Consider the following 24,646-nt stretch of genomic DNA (forward strand, 5'->3'; position numbering starts at 1 on the left):
TCGGCGCAGCTGGGGCGAAGCGTTGCTATGCGACGCATGGTGACGTCATCGCCAGGAGGAGGTTTTGCGGCGTACACTCGACGGTCCATCCTCGAGCTTAAACAGCTTCGCTAGTTCACAGGGGTATGTGCCATTGCGCTTGGACCCTTTCTGCACTACCACCAGGATCGGCCCACATTTCGCCGTCACACCTGACGGCAAACGCCCAGGTTAAACAGCTTCGCTGTTAAAAAAGATCAATAACAGGACAAAAAGAAGACAGACTCCCCAGGTCTGATGACAGCCCAACCGTATTTGGTTGGCTTGCAAGTCGAACAATTACGGCTTTAACAGACAAGCAAGACACTGACTTTGTTGTCACGACGCATTTATTATTTTTTTACCTTTCTTTCACAATGAAAAGGCACCATCGCCAGATTAAAAACAGGCGACATCTACCGTGCACAGTGTCAGGCAGACAGAATGAAAAGCAATAAACACTGGGTGAGTTTACAAAGGAATGGTTATGATCGTCATTAGGGTGACCCGAAGTGCTCCAGCAGCAAGCACAACGTTTCACTAAAAGTGAAATGGTTAAATTATGTGTTTCTGGTGAACAGCCAGTAGCGACTAAGTTGGCCCTACGAATCAGTAAATGATAGCGCTGTGCTAACGTCCATAACGACCTCACAGAGGTCACACAAGGCGGCATACAAACGCACATTCTACGCAAACACTCTTTTTTGAACAAATGCAAAACCACAGATATCCCTGCACCACACAGTGCTAGAGCTCGCTCGCTCAAAGGCGGACAGGACGAGGAGTGAGTTGACCCGCGGTGACAAAGCAACCATTCAGGTATCCACCTTCTAACAAAAATCATGCCTGAGACACTTTCCACCATAGCGAAATATAGGCTGGAACGAACCCTCCTTCTAACTTATGATGCCTAAGGCAGTGGTCAAGCAGACTCGATAACTGGCTGAACAACAAAGACAAAGAATTACCTCGGTAACAAGAGGTGTTCCAGCAGCTTGTAAGACGATATTTTAACAAGCCAGAAAAACAGAGTAAATCTCTTTTCAAAAGCTATACAACACTGGTTGCCTCTTTCATCGACAAAACTCCGCACAAACATAAACAATCACTCCTCGCCAACTCATACACTACCAAAACGTTTATACATCACGCCAAAGAAAGCTGAAACGGCGTAGAATAGAATTATACAGCAATGGTCCATAAAATGCTACACAAGCCATACTGTGTCCTTAGCAATGGAATCAACCAAAATGGCAGTTCATCTGTGTTACACGTGGCCGCGAAGAAAAATGTCATGCGGTCACATTTACACAGTGCGTTTGAAAGGTAGCGAAAAACGATAAAGACAACAAGTAAAACGCCCTAGAAAGAGACACGCTGAGCGAAATCTTCTGGTTCGCAAAAGCGCCGGAAGCTCCGCACAACGCAGGAAATTGTAGTGCTGCCGAAGTGAACACACACGTCGGGCGCCCAACCTCCGTTTCCAGTGCGTACGAGATGTACCAGGTAAAGAAAATCAACACCGGACGCAACGCTGTCGAGCGCTTTTGCCCACTGCTACGATACAGTGCGGGTGGAACGTGTTGAATCAAGCAAGGTGGTGCATGGTCCCAAAAGCGACAACTGTACAAAATGAAAACGACATGGATTGCGCAGAAGTCGAGCGGACGCGCATTTGCCACGCTTTCCCATCATGTCGTTGTTTCAAACGTTCATTTACCTTAGTGGCGCGGCGCGCTGCTCTGGAAATGTACTGAGTGTCAATGTGGCTACACACGCTCTGTACACATTTTTTATACATCGTGGCCCAAGCTTCCGCGCCTTCACGTGGTATTACGAAACGCATGTGTACCGACAGTACGGTGTAGTTCGGCCTAGCGCGGCATAACCAAATGGCGTTTCGGATAGCTCAGTATGGTGTAAGAGACATCGCGATTTGTCAGTCTGCAAGCACTGCATCCCCACAACACACGTTAACTTAATCACGCACTCTCGCACTTACAACTAAAAAGAGAAAAAGCAATATTACAGCTCAGTATTTGCTTCCACACACTCATGACAAGATTGAACACACGTTCGCGTTTCTATCCCACAGCGGAGCCCCAATGATGCTAGCGGCCGAGCCAGAGGTTGCGCAAGTGAAAAGAAGAAAAAAAAAAGAGAAAAAAAAAAGCACGCGCAAATCACGGCTATCGCATATACAACGGCTTAGTGAATAATGAGCAGCCCCTTGAAAGCCGATATATAAACTTAAGGTAACCATTTGCCTCCGAAGGATACTTTATTCAGTTGGAGGATGCCACAAATAGCTCACGACCACCACTCCGGTGTCCAGGCCTTCGTAACGCTTAGTTGCTGCAATCAAGCAGTAGTCCAAAGGCTGACTTCAGTTAGAATTACTTTTTTTAATGACTTGCACTTCCTTAGAATCTCCGAAAATAACGATCAAAAGGAAATGCTCAAGCATTTTTAATCTCGAGTGATCGCGATGCGTGACAGACGCTTGAAAGCGCCGTAATTATAGAAATATTTGCTGTATCTGCGACGGCTGCTTGCACTGACACATTCGAATATCACTGCCGAAATCTGAATTCTGCAGAACAGTTATGCACAACCTATTTAAAACATACACGAAACTTTCTTACATCAGTTCAGAGCTTGCGTTCGCATTAAAGCGCATTATGTTCCTTTCAGAAGACAGGGGTCGATCTAACTATACTCATTAACAGTATGAATATACTGAGCATGCAATAACGTTTCTTGCACCAACAAACCACGAAACATTGTTTTCTCGAAGACTGCGTCTATTCAAAGGCCACCTAACACGAACGTACCGTCGCGCTATTGTAAATCTTACAGTAATCATAATGGGGTCAGCATGAAAGATCGAAAGAGTACAAGACTAGTTTCACGAAACGAAGAAACAGCCCCACGCATGTGGGTTAGAGAACACGGTCAGCGATACCGAGCAGTCAGATAATGGTCAAATTAAGTTCTCTTGAACGAAAAGACACACAAAGGAGCTGCGCAACAGAACATGAGCCCATCAAAATGCTAAATATGCTTAGAGACGTGGTAAGGAACACCAACTTTACACTACACGATCTTAGCATCGAGGTTGAACGCTTGGCACGCCGAAAACAAAACACAAGCGAGACCGCATACACCACAGAACGGAACTTTCACTACAACAGCCTGCGTTATTAGAGGTATGTACGAGCGGTTGCAACGGCATCGGTAGAGACCGTTCGCAACAGGTGCATGGCTAATAACAAATCATGGAGAACTTGGACGGCAACGACGCACGACATGCGTGCAACATGAAGGTGTCACATTAAAGAATACCGAATAGCACTTTGGTGCTGCAATTGTTCAACCACCACAGGGCTCATGAGCAGTATACGGATCTTCGGGGGAACGAAGCCTTGGACTTCGTCACGGAAACGCCTCGCGAGAGATTCCGTCCCGTCGTAGTTTTACTAGCGTTCTATACCTGCATTGCAACGTTTGTCATAGACAATACATTCTTAACATTTAGAAGCCAGCTTATTATGCAATTATGAGCGTACTAAACGAATGGCGATTGTGCAGCCGATTTATGCCGCTCAATCAAGGTAATATTTGTATGGTCGCACTAACTATAGCCAAATTGTATTCATTATTCCAATTTTTCCTACGAAAAATCTCACACGCAGTAGTATTCGATGGTTAAGTGAAGGTCGTCACTATGAAAGATAACGTAATTGTAGTAACAAATAGGTTTCAAGAAAGCTAGCGAAAGAATACACATGTGCATTCGAATAAAGAAAGACACTAGCGCCGGGGGTGCTACTCTGGACAATTAATGGCCGACTAATACGCCAACTCGTCTGCTGCGATCGGCTCAGCAGGTGGTGCGATACCTTCTCTTCGGTTCAAATGAACTTTGACAGCACGGCGGAACTCGACAGTGTCCAAAACGGTAACCCCTATTCTAATAATATTTGTATGAAACACTATACAGTAAGGAGCACGAGTGCTCTGCCCAGGAATGCTGCACTGCGTGCCGATCACTCGCCGAGTTTTTCCACGCATCGGGGCAGTTATAAACAAGAAACATCCTTTGGAAATTTGCAATGTAGGGCTCCGGTTTCTTCAGCTGTAATAACCATGCTACTTTAGCATGCAAATATGAATGAAAATGAGCCCAGTTCGCGCTGTAATGCTTCAAATGAAGATCTTGAGGCATAAAAAACCTAACGTGCGCGCGTGTCCCTTGCAGAAAGATGGTAGTGTACAGTGCGATCCAATGTTAACGAGAACACTAATGTGCAGCTCTAACTTTGCTGGCACTCTAAAGCTGCAGGAACCGCATGAAGCAATGTGTCACGCGATTTGAAGCGCGACCACGGCGCGCGGGCGTCGCTTTGGCGGCCGCGCAAGCGTCGCATCCGCTTTCTGTCGAGGCAGAAAAGAACGCGTCGCGATGACACTGCCACCAACCAAAAGTCGTCTGCTTCATTGTACACTCCACGGCGGGCTAAATTTCGCAAGTGCTCTACACTCGTGTGTTCCCTTTAACAGTTGATCGCACTGAACATAAAACGGAGTAAGGAACGCGCTGGGAGCGCACGCGCAGACATGAGCTTGCCTACACCGACAGCACAAGCATCTCGCCCAGGACCCCCAAAATGTCGGCGAGGGTGCTGCAGATTCTTTATCCGGAGTAGGCACCTCTTCATGACACCATCCGCACAATGCGGATCGGTCAGGAAGGCGGTTTTTCGACCATGCCGAAAGTCTAACATCTGCAACGGAGCAGCTTTTGCGAGTTCCGCTGTGGCGACCGATACCGTGCTTCGTATCGTTCGTAAAGCGGCGCTCACTGTCTATGTGTGGTCAGCATAAAAGACGCCATCCAGTGGTTCCGACGCCTATATCCTAAAATAGGCTGGATACTTGGCTCCGCTCAACCTCTTCACGAAGAAACATGCGGCCCTTTGCACTTTAATGCGCCCCGCTATTCGCTATTGAGCTGCCATTTGCACAGTGGTGCATTCTAGCACGCCATTATAAGTGCCTCGATACAGCACCAACGAAAAGGTCGCATGTGATGCGAATTATAGCAGCTGCCCTGGTGACGTGCCCTGGTGGTGAACACTTTAGCATATTAACCCCTTACTGCATAAATTAGTTTCACGTGAAAAATTACACGATTTTTTTTAAAGCAAGATGTGCCTAAATCCTCCCCTAAAGAAAAACCTGCTTGCGATTTTACGAGCCAAAATTGTCGCCTATATACCATATATGATACACCATGCAGTTACGGGTGTATTTTGTGACCATGAAAAAATTGAATTGCAGAAAACGTGAAAAAAAAAAAAAAAATACCAGAACCCGGAAAAACTTGACACCCTGCTTAAAGAAATTGAATGTATATTTTCACAGCTCCAGCTAGTACAAGTTTCATTAAAGTTTGATGACGTCATTCTTGATTGAGCTTCCAATAGCTAGGCCGGATCATTTATAGATCTTGGTTTTATGTTAATTTTTGCTCCCATAGGCCGAGTTTGACGCAAGCCGAAAGGAAACCTTCCTCTCTTCCGAGATTGCTGCTGTTATAAGCGCTTGGTAACCGGCCCCCAGCTATCTTCATCGTAAACACTGCTGGTATTTTTATTTTCTTACCTATTCTACACCACTAATGGTGCTATGAAAGAGTATAGCCCGTACAAACATATGTTGCTAACCGAATGTATTTCTCGATCAAAACATCACAGTAGGTTAATAAATCGTGAATAAACAGCCTGATATTTTCGTCTATGAATTGCGAAAATAACCATTTAATTACGAGCTTCATGCAGGTTCTGTGACGAGCTGCCGCCATAGAACTTTTAAAGGAAAAAAAAATACTTAGCTTGAAGAAGATTTCAATTTGCTCGCTTTTTCATGCCCACAGGCATAACCTGACGCGCGCTTAGCAACTTTTCGACGAAATTCAATATCTAGGCCGCGAAAACTGTATGGAAATGCTGTTTTCGTTGTTTTGTATATAAGCGAAACATTAAGTCTACATTGTATGGCGTTTACTGTGTACGTTTCGTAGGTCATAATCACCCCGCCGTGGTTGCTTTGTGGCTATGGTGTTGGGCTGCTAAGCACGAAGTCGCGGGATCGAATCCCGGCCACGGCGGCCGCATTTCGATGGGGGCGAAATGCGAAAACACCCGTGACTTAGATTTAGGTGCACTTTAAACAACCCCAGGTGGTCCAAATTATTTCGGAGTACCCCACTACGGCGTGCCTCATAATCAAATCGTGGTTTTGGCAAGTAAAACCCCATAATTTAATTTTAGGTCATTTTTCAGCTTCAGTGAACGGAGTGTCCTCGCGTAGATTTCGGAGATGGTGTACAGCAGCAATTTCTTGGCAAGTTTTATTTTCCTTTTGATAATCATTAAAAAAAATTCTAGGTTTAAACAGCGGATATCGCGCACAAATGCTATTTCCTTTCCTTTCTTGCAGCAGGTCAACTGCAGGCGCCTACACTTTATTCAGCGACGCGTTTGGCAAGAATGCCCAATACAGCCCGACCCAGTGGAGCTGTTTCCACCGTCTCTTCCACAGCCCCTGACCGCATCACGTGCTTTTAAAGAAAGGCAGCATTTTTTTCAAGATGTTAGGCCACTAAACGTTTCTTTTTTTCTTTCTTTTTTTTTCTACTTTCCCAAGCACCTCACCAATGAAAACTACTGTCCCTCCGGTATTCGGCTGTATGTGATTACTGGTAAGCGGGTTCAATCGTCACCATGATTCCGCGCTAAATTTTTCCATAACTTGAATAGTCAAGTAAGCCTATCGCAAAGCTGCAGTCCTCGGAAAAGGACGCGAAAAAACAGAAAAGAAAAAGAGGTATGGCAAGGCACTTCTACGAATCCCCAGTGTCATCCGAACAGTACGTGCTTTCAGCGCAGCTAGGTTCGATTCCCTATGTGCGCACCAGAAATGCAGCTTAATTCAGCTATGCAAAAGTTCGGGCGAGCAGAAAAAGCTAAGCGCCACGTCTATTGCCTTCCCAGCTGCCCAGTAATAACTATGGCAGAGACAACATGTTAATAGCATCTGAATGTTTCAGTTCCGACACTATCGTATTTACGCATGCTACCAGAATTGAAGGACGCACCTATCTGAAACCCTGAATACTCATATCACACTGCATTCCATCCTGCTTAATCAGACCACACATAAAAATACAAGCAACAACCACTGCAACCCTGAACCTCGCACAATCAAACAATGCGGGCTTATAAGCAGATACACAACAGGTCTACGCACAACTCGTAACATGAATGGCGAGCTGAGAGCAGCGACGACACACGCCCAAGTCACGCGAATGTTGCTGCGTGATCCACAGTATTATTAATTTACAATTTAGTATTTTGTTGATTTAGTGCCACCTAAGTAAGGCAAGATGATAGCCAAGACATCATCCCGACTCATTTTCGCATAGGAAAGTTGAAGGGCGAAACGGTGGACATAATCGCGAAGGAATAGCGGTCCAACAAAATGTGCCCACAACGTGTGAACGGACAAGAGCCATACGCTTCACACACGGATTCGGCGTCGGTGTAAGAATTTTCGTCAACACGAGGGAAAGCCGTCTGAGTGGCTGACAATTCTGGAGGGTGAGTTACGATTTGATTCTGGGCCCTTTTCTGATCGAACCCAGCCTAGTGTTACGAGAGAAAGTCAGCTCACCTTGTGTGCTTGGCCAAACACAAACGCAGATAGCATAAATAGTTTAATATTACCAGTGTTTATAACAGCGACTGCAAAAAAAAAAAAAAAATCCCGATGACAAAGAATGCGTTCGGCTACTACGCGGAGTGATTTCGCATCACCCATACGAAATCATGCAAAGTAAATAACGGCAAAAAGCCCATGCTAGAATCGCTAAAAGTATCGTAAAACGGCATACACAAACACCTTGCAACAACATGGCTTCTATATCACAGAGCGATGTTCCTGTCAAGCCGCCCTCAGAAAGGCACCGCTGTGAGATGCGCGCGCGGCCGAAGGGAATGCGGCCGTGTCGGCCCGCAGGTGTTGGCCAGGCGCATCTTGGCCTCGGCGGTGGCCACACGCCATCGACAGCCCTTCTCATCAACTCTCGCACTCGCGCTCACTTCGCCAGGCAGACGGAGCACGAGCACGGATCGAAGCCAGCGTCGCCGAGCGCAAGCGCGCTTTGCCACGCTCGGCTCAGCCTTCGCTGGCTCTCTCGTTGGCGAGGCAGATACGCAGCGAGAAAGGGGGGCTACCCACAGTTCCAAAGCAGTAGTGTAGGCGGTAGCCCGCCTATGAGTGGTGAAGTATTCACACAATGGCACTGTCGGTGGTGGATTGCTTGAGTGTTGACGGACCCGCCGGCGAGTTCACTCGAGGCCCTGCATGAGGATGTGCATCTCGCGGAAGAGGTGACCAAGCTTTCCTTGCATCGTCTGGCGCTTGAGCAGAAACGACCGGATGGAGAGCAGCTGGTTGTAGCAGCTCATGCACTTGTTGTACCTGTCGCAATGAGAAGAGGAGAGGAAGCGGCACGTTCGCACCTTGTCTCCACAAGGCAAGGCTGTGTTCGCACATGTCAGCTCTATAGAGACCGGCCAGGAAACGCTTTCCCATTTTGTGGCTTTATTTAACGAACGCGAAAATCGCACAGAGCAACCCAGCTGGGCGCGTTGATACGGAACCGTCAATAAATATCACCGCGATTGACAGACACAGAACAGACGGCCGCAAGCGCTATAGATATACACACTTCTATTGTTTTCTTTCCTTTGCTGTCTGCGTTGTTCAGTCAAACGCGTGCGTGCGTGCGCGTTTCTTACATTTCAGGTGCACGCGTTAAATGTAAGCTTACACGACACCGTCGACAAAGGCCCCATAGAAAGAGTGTCAGCAAGCAAGTGTGCGGAACCGCGCCAAGCGCCAACACGTGCTCTAGGCCCGTGCGCGGAGCCGAAGCAACGCGCACAGCACGGCTACCGCACAGCCATGCAGTGCCGCGTCGAACAGGTGAAGCCCGTTCGACGTGAAGAAGAAAGCGCGGGCGTGAGGGGTGCGACAGGCGCAGGAAAACACGCGGCCCAAGGAAGCGAGGCGCGGGGCGGGGACGGGCACCAGTGCGGCGGCGTGCGGTGCCGCTCGCTGCCCAGTAATGACCGCTGTCCGTCTGTTGGGTAACCTGGGTGTGTTTGGGGAGCTTATGCCGCTCAGCGTCCCGCAGGACTTGAATCCTCTACCTAATTGTACCTCACGGGAGGGCCGCGAGAAACGGCGGCCGTCAGGGCGAGTGGTCGGCGGCGCGCGATCGCAATCGCAATTAAAATGGCAAGGGACCACGGCGGTATTGCTTTGTTTCTGCCTTTCTCCCTGGGCGCCGTTTTTCGCGTCCCCACCGACGCCGCCCGCGGCACCCCTCCTCCTGGTTGCCCCCCCCCCCCCCCCCCCCCCCAAACTAATGATAACAAATTTGAGCCTCGCGGCGCAGGGCCGTACATCTCCAGTTTGTATCTGGTTTCCGTTTCGTTCTCCTTCATGAATTTCACAGCTGCCCCCTCGGAGACGGCGCGCCGGAACTCCCGCGAGCCACTCCTCTCGCGCACTGCACGATATATTACATACACGCCCAGTATTACAGTCGGACAATTACGGCGTCTCTTGCCCCTCCCAGACAGAGATTTCACGGCACTCGGCCGGCCTGCGCGCAGTCGCCGCCCGGCTGGGTTGCCCCTCTCCCCGCACGCACTGTCGCCTCGGCGCGGGGCGGCTTCGAAGCTCCGGGGTGGGAGCCGGTCGCGGGCGCTTCCTCTGCGCGCACTACAACCACGCGGCGCGCGGATGAATCAACAGCTATACTCGTGTGTCCCCTGCAATGTCGCGGACCACGAAGCAGCTCTCACCTTTCTTCCCTGGAGATGTCCACCCCTACACCAGGCGGTGCTGTTATGTTCGTCTTGATGACGGAGGCGAAGTTCTTGAGCAGGATGCGGAGACAGGCACAACCGGTTGACATGTACCTGCACACAGAGCAAGGAAACACGCTGCATTATTTAAGAGACCACCTGTTGTATACCAGTCACTCGCAAGAACCGGCGGGACGCGCTTTGCATAAACTTGACCACATCGTGCGCCTGTTCGCACCGATTCGTTTATCGGCACATACGCAGCAAGCATCCACAAAGTAAAGTACACAAATCGAACGACTAATGGCCCTTCGAGATAAATGAAAATAAAGGAACAGGCTATGACAGGAAGGCCCGACTTCGGCTCTACCATTCCGACTCAACTTGGGTAAGCAAGCCCGCAGTCAGCGACCTGAATAAATCAATGAACGTATAGCGAAACGCCCGCCATGTAGCACCAGCACCGCTGCATCATGTAATGTAACACCTGGCGATTCGCTCCACCCAACCCGCGTTCCACAGGACGTACCACCGGCCGGGCGCAACTTTCTCCGCGCATGCATAGACAGGAGAGAAGACAAAGCGCCGCATGCCGCGGCAACTATTTACATAAGAGGGTGTGAGCTTCGGTCATTTTCGATGCGGCACCGGGTCAATCGGGTGCATTCCTGGCATTCCCGGGGCGGCATCTCCAGTCTTAATGAACGGCAGCCCGAATATATCGACGAGCCGCGGCGTCGGCGCATACAGCACGGGAGCCACACCTTCGGCACGCCACCGTTCCCGAACCACGGACCGAGCGCAGCACGCTTCGGCTAACGAAGGTAATTAATGATGCATAAGTGCTCGGGGTCATAATCTATAGACTTGCGCTCTGAGCGACGGCCGCACAGCCCGGCGGATGCCACGCAGGTTCGACCACCGCGGCTGCCCGCGCACGATCCTATGAGATTGAAGCACAAGTGCGCGACGTGTAACAAACGTGGCGGAGCTGGGTCTAAACAAGGCGCGAAGTGTGCCCACCTGTGGGAACGACAAAAGACAGCGAAGCAAGCAGCTTTTCGACAATAGTGGAAAAGGCAAGATTGTCAAACAACATAGCGCAGGGATCGCGGCGAAACACCGCAAAACAGCATATAAACTGAACGGGCACGTTCGCAGCATAACTTAAACAAAAGCGCGAACTAATGTGTCACTATATATCGGTAAAACGATTTTCCTTGGCGTCGGCAATTTCACCAGGCTCTGCACCCTATCACGCCACTGCATGCAGCGTCTGCCGCGGGTCAAAAAAAAAAAAAAAAAAAGAAGAAAAAAAAATTTTTTTTTTTCGTCATAGGTATACTTTCCCATAAAGCATCACCCGACCTCGACTTCAGCGTCAACCCGGTAAATTTATTTTTCAATTCTGGAGTTTTACGTGCCAAAACCACGATTTGACTATGAGGGACCCCGGATTAATTTTGACCACATGGGGTTCTTTAACGCGCACCCAATGCACGCGGTATACACGGGCGTTCAACCCCGCACATATTGTACCATATGCGCGGGGCGGTCTACGACACCTCGTATTTAACAAATGAGTTCTGCGGAAATCTGTTAGGAGAGTTGCGGAAAGACTTTTACGAAACTATTCAGATCTTCTAATGCAGTTTCGTAAAAGAAATGCATAAGTAAATATAAAAGAATCGGTGCACAGTAAAGTGGATATACGCAAGACATTACTGCGAGCAAATGCAGTTCGAGGTGAGGACACCAACAACAATGTCTTCACGAGCAGCTGCCGATCAGCAATAGTCGAAGTACCAATTGCCAAAGTTCCGGCGAAGAGCGCCAGATGGTTTTTTTTTTTTTTTTTTTTTTTTTTTTTTTTTTTTTTGCCGCCCCCCGGCTAGACCCGACTTGCAGAAATGGACAGGAGTGCATAAGCACCGCCAACTGCTCGTGCAGTCGCATCCACGGCCGCGCACGGGCGCGGCACTTCAAAAACGGTGGCGTGACTGACGGGCACGCCACACGCACCACTGGGCGTGCTTGTGCTTCGGAGCAGCCAGTTCGAGAAATCTCGCGCCAGATCACAGGTGGCCCACTCAGTACGCACCGAGAGCGGAAAGATACTCCTCCGTGAACAGCAGCGAAAGCTTACCCGAGCCAGGATTGACGCTATAGCGTTCCGAGTGTTCGTATACGGAGCCACCTTGCGTACCGCTGCTCGCATTCGCGTCGTTGAAAAGCCATGCTGTAGGCTACACAGATTAAGCGACTACACCTGCTGTTATTTGCGGCACGTTCTTCGTTGGCTGTCCAGAGTTCAGAAAGATGCAAAACGTTCAGAGAAAAACAGCACAGTGTAGGGTGCAGTCTTCAGATGCACCACGTGGAACGCACAACACTAGACTTTATAGCGATTATTTTTTACTACCTGAGGTTCTCTAACGTGCACCTAAATATAAGTACACGAGCGGGATTACATTTCACCCCCATCGAATTTCGCATCCGCGGCGGCCAGGATCGATCGATCGAACCCGCGACCTCGAGCAGCGTAACGCCATAGTCAGCGTCAGAGTAACGAACACGTGCCTGTAGTCACAAAATAAGTTCCTACGCTAAATAGTTCGTAGGAATAGGCGCCGGCTAACCGTGCTACCGGTCACTGTATTAACGAACGAGGTTCCAAACAGTTCTTTCGAAGGAAAAGCTTTCCGAATTAGACATCCCGATTATTAAGCGGGAAATCTAGCACAAACCAATACGAGTACTACTGGGAATGTCGGTGCTCGCCTATGCCACGTATGCCTCTACTATCGGCAAGCTATATACGCTGGCACAGCGAAGGAAGCGAAACAGGAATCGACGGCGAGCTACGCGCACGCACTCACGCCCGGGAGTCCGAGAAGGGGCCGCCGCGTGACACTCGGTGCGCGCAGGCAGCCGATGGAACGGGGGGTTCCGATGGCTCGCGCCCAGAAATCGCATATATGAAGGCGCATTTGAACTACAAATGTAATTGCAGGGAGGAGACTCGGATCCCACTCGAGTCGTTTTCCTTTGATTGAGATGAATTATGGCCAACGGGTTTGCCAGGCCACCGAGAAAATGGTATTTCGTGAAGAAGGGGAGGGGGTAATTTGTTTCGTAACGAGCGGCCAGGCCGGCCTCCCGTCGCAGTTCGGCTGTGTGTGCGCGCGCGCGATCCGGACGCCGAATGGCACCGGGCCGGCGGAGAGCGAGTCCGATCGCAAAACGAGCCGCCCCGCCCCTTCGGAGCCGCGCCATCAAGTTGTTGACCTTTGCACGTCGATGCGCGCGCGGCGCCCGACCCGAAACCTTCCCCGAAAGCTGGCAAAACAGAGACGCTGTTCCAATTACACAATCGGCTCGCACGGTCCGAAAGCGATGCGTCCTCCGCCATTCGGTCGGTCGTACGTGGCTACGGCAGCAGGTAAGTGTATAATCACCGCTCGCTCCGCCGCGCGGGGAGCCGTGGACAAGAAAGGGAGGAAGACGGCAGCAGTGGGACGCGCGAGATGTACTACGCGAGCACCGGTTGCCTCGAGATGGAAGCAGGGAACTGTGCGCCGAGATAGCGCGGCGAAAAGAACGGAGCCGCCTCCCTGTACGGCACGAAAAACGAAACGTGCGTCCCTACAATGAGTGCAGCGCGCGCAAAACCATGAATCGCGATTGCCGAGGGGTGGGAGAAGGAATCTTTCACAGGACGTGGACGCCACCAGTCGCTGCTATAGCCGGTATACGTCCAGACGTTAACGACTAATCGGGTGTACAAAGCGAAAAAGAAAAATGCAGAAAACCAGAAAGAGCATACTGAAGTAGCTATACGTTTAGTGAGCAGCTTTCCACAGGACAGAGTGGCCTGCACGAACAGTCCAGAAAAACTGCCCGAAGCTCGATGCAAGCAGGGCGCGCCACCAACGGCAGCCACCTATCGGCAGATGCGGCTTCATCGAGGTCAAAGGAGGCGCGATAACAAATCGGCTCCATTTCAGACACCCGCCGATAAGCATCAGATCGCGTTTCCCAAAAGGGCAGCGCACAGAGAGCGAGACAGCCGTCACAAAACAAGGAGCCAGGTCGCGCTGGCCGCCACCGGGGAGGCAAACTCCCCGCAAAAGAAAGGAAGAGGGTGCGCGAAGGAAAAAAAAAAAAGAAAGGAGGCTTGGAAAGCGGCCGATAGCATCGATCGTTCGTCCCGAAGAAAGTCACAATGGCACCCTTTGAACGGGCCGCGCGTACGCGCTCCACTGCGACCCGACGGCGCACCGGGCGGCCGATGCACACGCTCTGGAAAAAAAGCCGGTGGGAGGCTGACGTGGACATTAGATGTCACACGCATGGACACTTCTTTGTCAGCATGCGCCACGACCCCGTCCACACTGTCGACGAGGCACCGTGCCCAGGACTCTAGTGCCTTTCTCTCGGATAAAGATGTTCCCAACAAGGAAAACCTTCACAGCATGAACCCGTTCGGTCTGTCGGGAATAGAAGCTGCCAAACGTGGCGGGCAGTCGATTGCTTCTCACCCGCATACCAAGTTGCTAGCGCTCGCCCATTTCCTTCGCCCACTTAAAACGTAAGTGGTGCAACAAAATTAGTCCAGCGGTCGAAAGCCTCGCCCGTCAGATGTAAGCGAATTACCAAGTATAGTAGCATACTAGTTGGCAGGACCGCTTTCTTCAGACAAAACGCGTGACCAGCAATACCGCGATGAGCGCGCACCACAAAGAATTTTAAGGGTAGACTTATACTCAGTTAAAAGGCTTCGCCCAAGGGGCAGTGCACATTACGCTGTTTATTGACAAAAGAAAGGCGCGTGCGAGAAACTTTTGTACCTTTGTCATTCGACCACTTACTGCACAGCAACTCATTGCCACCACCGCGAAGCTTTTTAACTGGGGGTAAGTTTATCCCTCGGTTACAAGTGTTGCGTTCAAACGGGCGCTGAAAATGACACATCCGCAGCGTCATCGTGCCGACGACACACAGCGTTTCCACCAAAGACGGCGCGTGTGCCCGCGCACGACAGCTACCGCGGCAGATCGGTGTCATGAGTGGCGGGCGCCACCGGCGGCGTCACTGCAACCGAGAGAACGGACCGCGGTCGTACGCGCGAGGCTGCCCCTCCTCCCGTGGAGGCGGAGGGGGGGTGTAGAGGGAAGGGGGCTTTCCATGTCTGACGTCTTCATCGGGCGACTCGCGGAACGAATGGCTGGGTAGTCCGTCGACGTCGGACGAACCGTGACCAAGCAGAAAACTAGAGGCGCGCAACAATGCTCCGCCGTACTCGGCCCCCGCGAAGGGAGACTGCTGTGTGGGAAGCAGTGTTCGTCCGGGGACCCAAGCTTCGACAGTTACCATATTGACAGTCGAAGGGAAGAGGGGAGAAGACGTGTGCCTCGTCTATACAAAAACACACACTTCGGTGTGCACATATAACGTAACCCGCACTGAGGCGCCACTCGCACTTCAAAACCAGTACCACATGACCCTATCCATACTACCGCATTTATTGGAACATAAGTCGACCTGTATGTTTTTTTTAATCGAAAATAATAGCCAAAATGATCTATCGACCTATATTCGTGAATGAAGCTAGCAAAAGCACTGAACTAACGGAGTGCCTCCGTCGTGCCCACAGTTAAGCCACTCTGGAAATTACAGACTGGCTTTAAGAAAAGTGACAGTCACTTAAGTCCCCTTACGTGATTTGAATGTGAAAGCATTGCGACTTCTCAAAGTTAATACCATTAAAAACTTCTTAAGTACTAGAACCCGTTTGCGTTCCGTTCTTCGCTTTCCTTTATCTGCGTTCATTAATCACCAGACCGCAACCATTCAGAACTCATCGCCAAGTAGCTACGAGTTCATATTGTGATTGCTTCATAATATACTCCATGACGTGACACATGACGTGACGTCATACATGAACATCTCGGAACCTTTTTCACTACCAATTATCACGTGACCATAATACGTGACGTCATACATCGTCACGTGTCCTTAACAATACCTTAACCCACCTTGCTCTAATTAGCACCAACCTTAATCCACTTTCATTAACCTTGATCCACTTCAATTCCCGATCATTCACTTTACTACACCTTAAGTAACTTTACCTCAAGTCACCTTACTTCAACTTAAGTCACCTTATTCTGGCTGCGACGTGACGTATGCAATGACGCACGCACTAGGCACACCTTTGGTCAGCCACAACCGTGGAGCCGCCGTCGCGTCGGAGAAGCGAGCTCGTCTGTCACCCCGTAGGGGCCGGGTTCGATTCCCACACAGACCCAAATGTACCAAATTTTACCTTCAAAGCCATTGATTTACTTTGTTTACAGGAACCTCCACGAGAAACTTGATGTCGATCCGAGCATTTTTTGACGTTTTTTTTTACTCTTTGCGCATTAAAATTCTGCAAATCCAACGCACTCGACGGTACCCGAGGACGACATCGTTACGTGTGCCAAGGACGCGTGCGAAGCATCCGACGAGGACGACCTCTCTGACAGTTCCCACAGCTTCTGGCATTGACAACCGAGCTTTGGTAGCCGAGCTTACGGTAAACAAATGTATGTCATGTTTAAAATTTAAAGTTTTTCTAAAAAAGATACAGGTCGATTATATTTTTTAATAGCTCGGCAAATTCGATATATCGGGCTCGACCTATATTTGTGTTCGACCTATCTTCCAGTACATACGGTAGTGGCGCATAAAGTGTCAATGAAAGAGTGACCGAGCACGCAGCTTTACAAGCTACTGCGACAGAACGAATCGCGAATGGAAAACGACAGTTCTCAAATGCGTGCGGAACCGACGTTAATACTTTTTAGGCGCTGATCTTCAGAGCCACAACATGTAAGCGGCCGGAGAGAGACATTTTTCGAATTTGCAAGAAGGTCAACGCTTTTAACACATACTTTAATTTCGCCGCTCCGCATGCACCTTGTGGTTTTCCGTTATTTACATGGTTGCCTAATAAAGTAAGCTTTAGAAAACACGGTCCGACCTTCGAAAGAGACTGAACGAGGCAAGAAGCGGGTCGACTGCTATGCATCGACCAGTAGTCGCTGTATTAGTAACGCCTCCTGTGCTTGCTGATGTGTCAAAATAATCGGCCGATGTAAAAATTTTATGAGCATTTGTCATCGGAGACGGTGCCCCGTGGTTGTACTTGAAAGCAGTGCCCCATGTGGATTCTTTCTCGGAACAAAAAAGAACCCCAAATTTGCTTTGGTTCGTTTTTCGTTGTTTATTATTATTATTATTATTATTATTATTATTATTATTATTATTATTATTATTATTATTATTATTCGCCTTTGATGCAGAATTCATTTAGGAAGACATCGCACTGCTCCGTTTCATCAACATGGGTTCGTTTCCCGCTAGTTCGAGTATGTGGGCACTTCCGCAAAAAAATTCTCGGAGCACGGTATTCGCAAGAAAAAAATTTAATCGCAACGAATGAACCCGACCTAGAATTTAAATGTGCAACGGGTACTTTCCCGTAAGGCATATACATTACACACCTAAACTTCAGCGTAAGCGCCAAATTTGCGAGTAACATTTGTGCGACATCCGTGCTCCGAAACCGAGTGGGGTTAAAGCCTGTTTCAGATGATGCGATTTGACTGTCGCGGCAAGTGAGCCGTGGGCCCCTTCGTGCCTGCGATTTTTCGATGTTCGGAGCGCTGCAGCGTGGACGGGGAACCAATAACAACGCGCACCGTCAGACACGTCACGGCGGCCCGCCAGCTAACTTTTGTTTCGGTAGAGTAACGAGTTCAAACACGAAAAACGTTACAAGAAAACATACTACTTTGTTCTGCATTGTTTTCGCCGAAGCCGGACTGACCCCGAGAACAATTTAGTCTTCCACTAGCTATTATTCGAAGGGCGCAAATAAAGACGCACAAAGAGGAAGTAGACAGGACGAGTGCCTTCTATCAAGCAGGCGCTTTCTGCGTGAATAAAAAAAATGCTGAGTGCGCCACATCAATTAAAAGTAGTGAGAGTGCGCGGAACTAGGTCTGCACGTCAACTGCCTGCTAAAATGCGTGTTGATAGACAGCTTACAGTCTATCACCATGCAATGAAAGGACAACCGCCGAAACAAGTCGAAGTTCGGACATCGAACCCCAAACTCGAGAACTTCTAAAGCACTTGATTACGAACACAGAAAAACTTTCGATCGCGTTGTTGAACGCGTCGGTGCGCCGGCCGCAGCTCTCGCCTAGAAAACAGCAACGAGACACAGAAGCAAAGACGCGGCGGAGAGACTTCGCTACGCACTTTTTTTTTTTTTTTCTGTCTTTGCTTGTGGCTAATTCGTACACATTTGTCTTGAACATTTTCTCCGTAAGTTTTTTTTTTTTTTTTTTTCACATTAGTGCATATGTACGAATGACGCCTATTGAACTAGCAAAGAGCAGCAGAACATCATACAAAAGCACACCATTGTCTTCATATACGATAGGCCGTCGACAGAACGGACTGATCCAAAAGCGACCACCCGCGCGGCGCGTTGCTCACAGCGTCTCGCTTTCATCTAGTCGCGATTTGGTGACAGAAGTTTGCCACTTGAGCAAATCAATTACGCACGGGTCGTCACGACTCCTGGGTCCTCCCTACCGCCTCCCTCCAGGAATGTGTACAGCCGGTCTTTGACAAACTTATGCCAGGTACACATTCGCCGCAGTCAAGGCTGTTTAAAAACATACCCGCGAAGAAAGCGCAGCTCCTCCAGGTATCCAGAAATGCCCAACAACAGCGCACGCCCCAGCAGACGCGCACAAAACCGGACAAAGCGCCCAATTCCGACTGTGAAACCGTGACGCACGTAAACGCACTCGAAAGTCGCGCGGGCCCGGGCCGCGGCGCACAATCGCGCGGGGCCCCGGAGGCGCCCAGAGCGCGCGCGAACAAAGCGCTAAAGGTGCGGGGAGGCATTCCGCGCGCCACCCAGCGCGAGTCGTACGGCGGGAGGGGACGCCTGCAGGTGCGGACGCATGCAAACAACCCCGGCCCCCTGGCTTTGTGCCCGCGCGTCGCCACCACCCCCCCTCGCTAAGCACCCGCTCGGGTGCGCGCGCTGTTAATCGGCCTTCCGCTCGGCGCGATAAACGCAAATACCATCCAGGAAATAAAGCTGAGGAACACGACGAGTGCCCGGCGCCCCCTCCTCGTGAAAAGGCCGCCCGGTCCGGACTTTATAGGGCCCCGATCGCACGGGAGACCATAAATCTGCGCGCCCGCCACCCAGTCCGCGCACAATGAACGGGGGGGCCAACACACGCGAGGAGTCCGCGCGGAGCATCCTTTCTCCCAAACGCCGGGAAATAAATAGTGCAAGGCCCCGAAAAAGGAGCCATCGGACGGCCAGAAAACGGTGGCTCGAGCGTGATAAATAACGCGCGCTCAATGCCGAGGGCGGCGTCGACATCCTTGTCGTCGCGCCCCCGGACAGCGGGGCCGTCTCGCAAGACGCCCCAGCTGCGCCGGCCCAACATTGGCACAGGTAAAAAACAAAAGGCCTCGAGGGGCACTGCAGAGAAGGCCACATGGACGTCCTCTCGCGCGAGTCCGACTGAAGAATCCTGGCTTTGATTTTGACAAAGAAATCACTCCCAGTCGGAGTTTCTATCGCATGCCTTCATTATATAATAATGCATTCCTGAACTCTGACACTTCCCAAGCAAATAACTCGTGTTACGTTTCTCACTGCTTACAGGTGAGGCAGAAATGCGATAAGAATTCGCGCGTACATGTCGCCCAGACGAATCTGATATATCACGTGTATTCCATAGAAGCTCCCGCAATGCCTCTTGTGGCACGATATTGGCCAGTATGCCAAGCACAAACGCTGAACCGGAACATAAAATGGTCGACACCGTCCATGCGAGACTGAATGCGCGCAGTAAAAATACATCGCTTGGACGCGGAAGCGTGCAATATGGCTTCTTGTACTGTACCACGCTTATACCCTCAGCCCTTATTGCCACGTGGCCGTGAGAATACTCTTAATCGACAGTTTCGATAACGAGCGAGATGCATGGAAAAAGCCTGGGCGCTTTTCCTGATACCTAAACACCACGGGGCCGCGATGATACTGCAAGTCCCGATCCAGCAGATGTGCTGCCGCTGCCCGCATGACTGCAGCATACCAGCAGACACCGCGCTACCGGTCCCGTGGGTACTGATGATTTGGAGGACTGAGGATACAACGGCTTCATCGCAAGGCCAAGCAGCAGGTAAAGTCGCCCGTTCAGCGACGTGGGGAACTTCAGAAAAGGGAACACTTCGCTCGTTCCATATGGAAAAACTACATATTACGCTTAAAAACAGAATCATATGTACCACGAAAAAACTACACGAAATGCTTCATTACAGTCCTCGAACCACGTGTGTCCTGCTTCCTTAGGTATGGACGCAAGAGTTTCGCGTGGATGACACAGTCGACGCCGCAGCTGTACGCGCCTCACAAGCTTTTTCCTGCAGTTCCTGGGACGACTTTTGCACACGCTGAATAATAACCGGCAATCGGGGGCTCGAAGAAGACCCGCTTCTGTTCTGTTGCGTCGCGTCAATGCATATTACGTTCGCGATTCTGGGCACACACATTCTGACGTAACAGCGATGACGGATAAACAGTGACTCTAACAACTTGCCGCACTTCTCACGCTCACTCTCCTCCCGACCCGCTGTCCGGCTCATCCCCAGCCGTGCCAGAGCGACAGATCTCTGGACTGCCCTTATATTCATGCCGGGTGTACTTTCCAGTCCTCTGGTCGTCGTCACCAATATGTTTCTTTCTTCTTGGGAACGCTGCTGAAATCACTGAATTGATCTATTGTATTGTTGTCACATTCACCCACTTTGTTAAATCATCGTCCGCTGATATAGTATGCACAGCGTCCTCCCCCATCAGCTGTGGCTATACTAAGTGCAGATTCTGGTGCCAACGGGTTCGGTGCACAGCACTCGGGAGAACGTCTGCCCCGGCACAAGGAGGTTGCAAGTATGACTCTTTGCCCCATACAAGTAGTGCAGCTTTCCTTGCTTTATTTCTCTATGATCGCTGGACGGCCAGCGCAGAACCAGAGAGGGGCAATTGAGCGCAAGGTTTGCCGACACCTGACTGACGCTACACATGTACCTATTTCGTGCTTAAAAGCATCGCGACAAGTCCTTCTTGCGAGCTGCTATATATAGGCTCGTGCAGACACGTGCGCACCGCGGCGTGAGATTACACCGTCCTCGCTGTTTTCGGTAGAGTAGCAGTCTGGGTCAGTTGGTACATACTGAATAGTAAAAACCAGTCAAAATACGAAGAGACGTGTGTGCCACGTCTCTTCTCTGTGCTTCGTCTTTTGACTGGTTTTTACTATTCGCTGTTTTCCTCGACTCTCAAACATATTCGCGGCAGTTCAAATTGCTAGACCTACAGTACTGCGCGCAACAAACAAACAAACAAACAAACAAAATCGAGTTGCGCTAGCTGTCGGCATTCGACAGACGACAACTCTGTACCAGCAACGTGTGCGTTCTATTTCCGTCCAAATATCGCTCCACGTGATCCCACGATTAGCAAGCTAAATTAGGAGCTCGGGTACGCACTAATGCCTTACTCGACCTTCAGTCTTCCTCCCACGTGACCCGACACGACTTACCAGCTGCGTGTGCACATTCGTTTCACACTGGCAATCAGATCACTTTTCAAACGGGGCACACTCAATTACCACACCCGACTGCAAGCGTTCACGGTGAATCATTCATTTACGGAAGGGGTACGCCCAGCATTAAGTACGCGTCGAGAGCTGAGTTCACTGCCGACAACTTTATCCGCCGCTGGCCAAACAGTGCGACGTGCGCGTAAAAATAACTAAATAAAAGGATAAAAGTGAGAGAGACTTCCTGTTAGCGTACAAGTCGTTCCGCTAAATGGGCACGCGTGGACATATACGTCAGCGAGCACGAGTTTGTGAAATGCGAGACCTCAAAAAGCTCGAATGCTAGGATGACTTAAGAACGCAACCTGAAAACGATTGGCGAAATCTATTCAAGCGTCTGATGCCTGCGAGATCAGCTTGTTAACTAGAAGCCATACGCTTACCGCGATGTATTTCACCTTTTACGCGGTTTCTGCATTCAAGAAACCGCTGTGGGCAGAAGTACTTGAATATTAAACTGCATTATATAATGGAGATATAGCTTGTCCACTGTTCAGGTAAATACCGGGCTAGGGCAGCCACCCTAACAGTAAATGTGGACGGTAGATGATGATACCTATATATTGACATCCTCTTCGAAATGGGGCGGCGACAAATAGTCACCCGCGCGGTGGCTCAGTTAGCTAAGGCGTTGCGCTGCTGAGCACGAGGTCGCGGGATCGAATCCCGGCCGCGGCGGCCGCATTTCAATGGAGGCGAAATGCAAAAACGCCCGTGTGCTTGCGTTGTAGTGCACGTTAAAAAACCCCAGGTAGTCAAAATCAATCCGGAGCCCTCCACTATGTCGTGCCTCATAATCAGAACTGGTTTTGGCATGTAAAACCCCCATAAAAAAAGAAAAAGAAGACAAATAGTCACCTATGGTCGGGTACAACTTGAGGTGGTTTGCAATGACCGAAGCGCGGCAGGCGATTGCCTCCGTGACTAAAATAGTCCCGCTGACGCGACTCGGCCCAGTTCGAAGCGCAAGCTGCCATGTTCTCCGTCGGCGGGGTCAGCGGCCGTCCGGCTTATGACGTCAGTCTAGAGTGCGCGCCCATTGGTGGAGGCTCGTGTGCATCTGCCTTTGAGGGGCAAATGTCGCTGCCTTTTAAAGTTGTACCCGACTATAGTGTGCTTGAGCTAATCAGACATTATATACGGGGCGGTCATTTTTAAGTTTTACGAAATTTTAAAGATCGCCTGTTGCAGATAACATAGTTCTAGTCCCGGAGCTGGATTATTCTAAGAGGCGGACACTACTTGCACGAGAAATCTCAACGCATTCAACTATTAACAAAAATCTCCAATTAACTTCTTAATTACTTTACGGCATAAGACAATTTACGTATTCTAGCCGGTGAGACTGCGAGGCGCATCCACTTGGAATGATTTCCAGAATGACATCAGTTTGGAGATATGCGTCATCAAATTCTCCGCAAAGTGCACTGTTGTTCCACTTACTTTTTTAACAAAACGCTCTTTTATGCATTGAAGCACAAAACTGGAACGCCCATGTATTTCGTCCCTTTTTTCTGGGGTTTTACGTGCCAAAACCAGTCAGGCACGCCGTAGTGGAGGGCTCCGTATTAATTTTGACCCCCTGGGGTTCTTTAACGTGCACTACAACGCAAGCACACGGGCGTTTTTGCATTTCGCCTCCATCGAAATGCGGCCGCCGCGGCCGGGATTCGATCCCGCGACCTCGTGCTTAGCAGCGCAACATGCATTTCGTCCCACACTTTGGGAAATAATATATCGAAACTACTCAGCATATCGTAATGCAATGCCAAGATATTCACCCGTCAAGACCCGTAAGGAACATTCACCTTCCGGAAGCGCCGCAATTCAAAGCAGATGGAAGCATTACCCGTTCAGCAGTGGAGATAAGCGAGAGACGTTTAGAGTATTGGCAATCACCGTTGGAATTTGTTTTGGTTATCATGGTTTGCGATTGTTCTTACGATGATGAGTCAAAAACCGAGATGTCCGGATGGAAAGGATTTTGGAGACAGTGCGCCTTATCAGATACTGTACGTCAAGACGGACCCTGAATACAAAGGACGCGAAGGCGACACTCAGTACCTCATTCTCCCTAGGGAGTATTTTGAACGCGGCGACGCCGCAGCAGAAGGAATCACACCAACATGATTACGATCACAGTGGCAACGACGTCGTCATCATCATCATAACCTGGCATGAGTCGCGTATGCTGTCGACGGAATCGCTGCGGACGCTTTACACCAGCACATAAGTATCGCATATTGTCAGTTACCGCAACAACTCTGTCCTCTCTGGTTTAATTACGCGTCACAAGATGGCGCCATCAACCAGGCTGCTCTAAGAGTTACTGTATATGCTACCATATACAGTAACTCTAGGTTGCTCTAAGCCCCCTGAATAAGGCTGCTCCCGTTTATGTCCCCGGTAAACCAGCATTCCGTTATAGTGCCTAATTCCCTGAATGGTGTGATGTCTACAGACAAGCTAAAACTCTCTGATATCACTACTGCCTACATAGTCTTTATTTTCCTCTATTCGCCTCTTTTTCATAAACTGCCTCAAAGAAATTTTCTAAAATATGTAAGCTATTTTTAAACGTTTCTGATACGTTTACGCCCGGGTGTTACAGGGACACTAAAAAAGAATACTAAGTTGAGCAATATTAGTAAATTACGCTTCTGCAATAGCAAGACTCTTACCATCTTTCGTTACAGAAATACGGTAATTATTTCGTTACAGAAAATCTACCGGTAGATTTTCTGCAACTTAAGTAAGGAGTAACAAAAAAAAAAAAAAAAAAACACCGTAAAACGCAGCTGGATGTAACCAACGACATTGTTTTCCGACCACTTAAGGGCCGATTGCAATACGTTACGTTTTAGAGGGGAAAACCCCGCAAAATCTGAAATTAGAAAAAGGAAAGAAAAGTGAGAGAGAAAAAGAAATGTAACC

General features: G+C 49.7%; 1 protein-coding gene across 1 annotated transcript in view; it reads right to left on the reverse strand.

Moving 5' to 3' along the window:
- Positions 1–350: 350 nt before the first annotated feature.
- LOC119463446 (katanin p80 WD40 repeat-containing subunit B1-like) overlaps positions 351–24,646 on the reverse strand; it is a 171,883-nt gene continuing 147,587 nt past the window's right edge. The window contains 2 exon segments of the mRNA XM_049668221.1: positions 351–8,565; positions 9,960–10,076. Of these exon segments, the coding sequence (XP_049524178.1) occupies positions 8,433–8,565; positions 9,960–10,076 (250 nt within the window). The 3' untranslated portion in view covers positions 351–8,432.

The sequence above is a fragment of the Dermacentor silvarum genome, chromosome 1 (genome assembly GCF_013339745.2).
Source record: "Dermacentor silvarum isolate Dsil-2018 chromosome 1, BIME_Dsil_1.4, whole genome shotgun sequence".
Lineage (NCBI taxonomy): Eukaryota > Metazoa > Arthropoda > Arachnida > Ixodida > Ixodidae > Dermacentor > Dermacentor silvarum.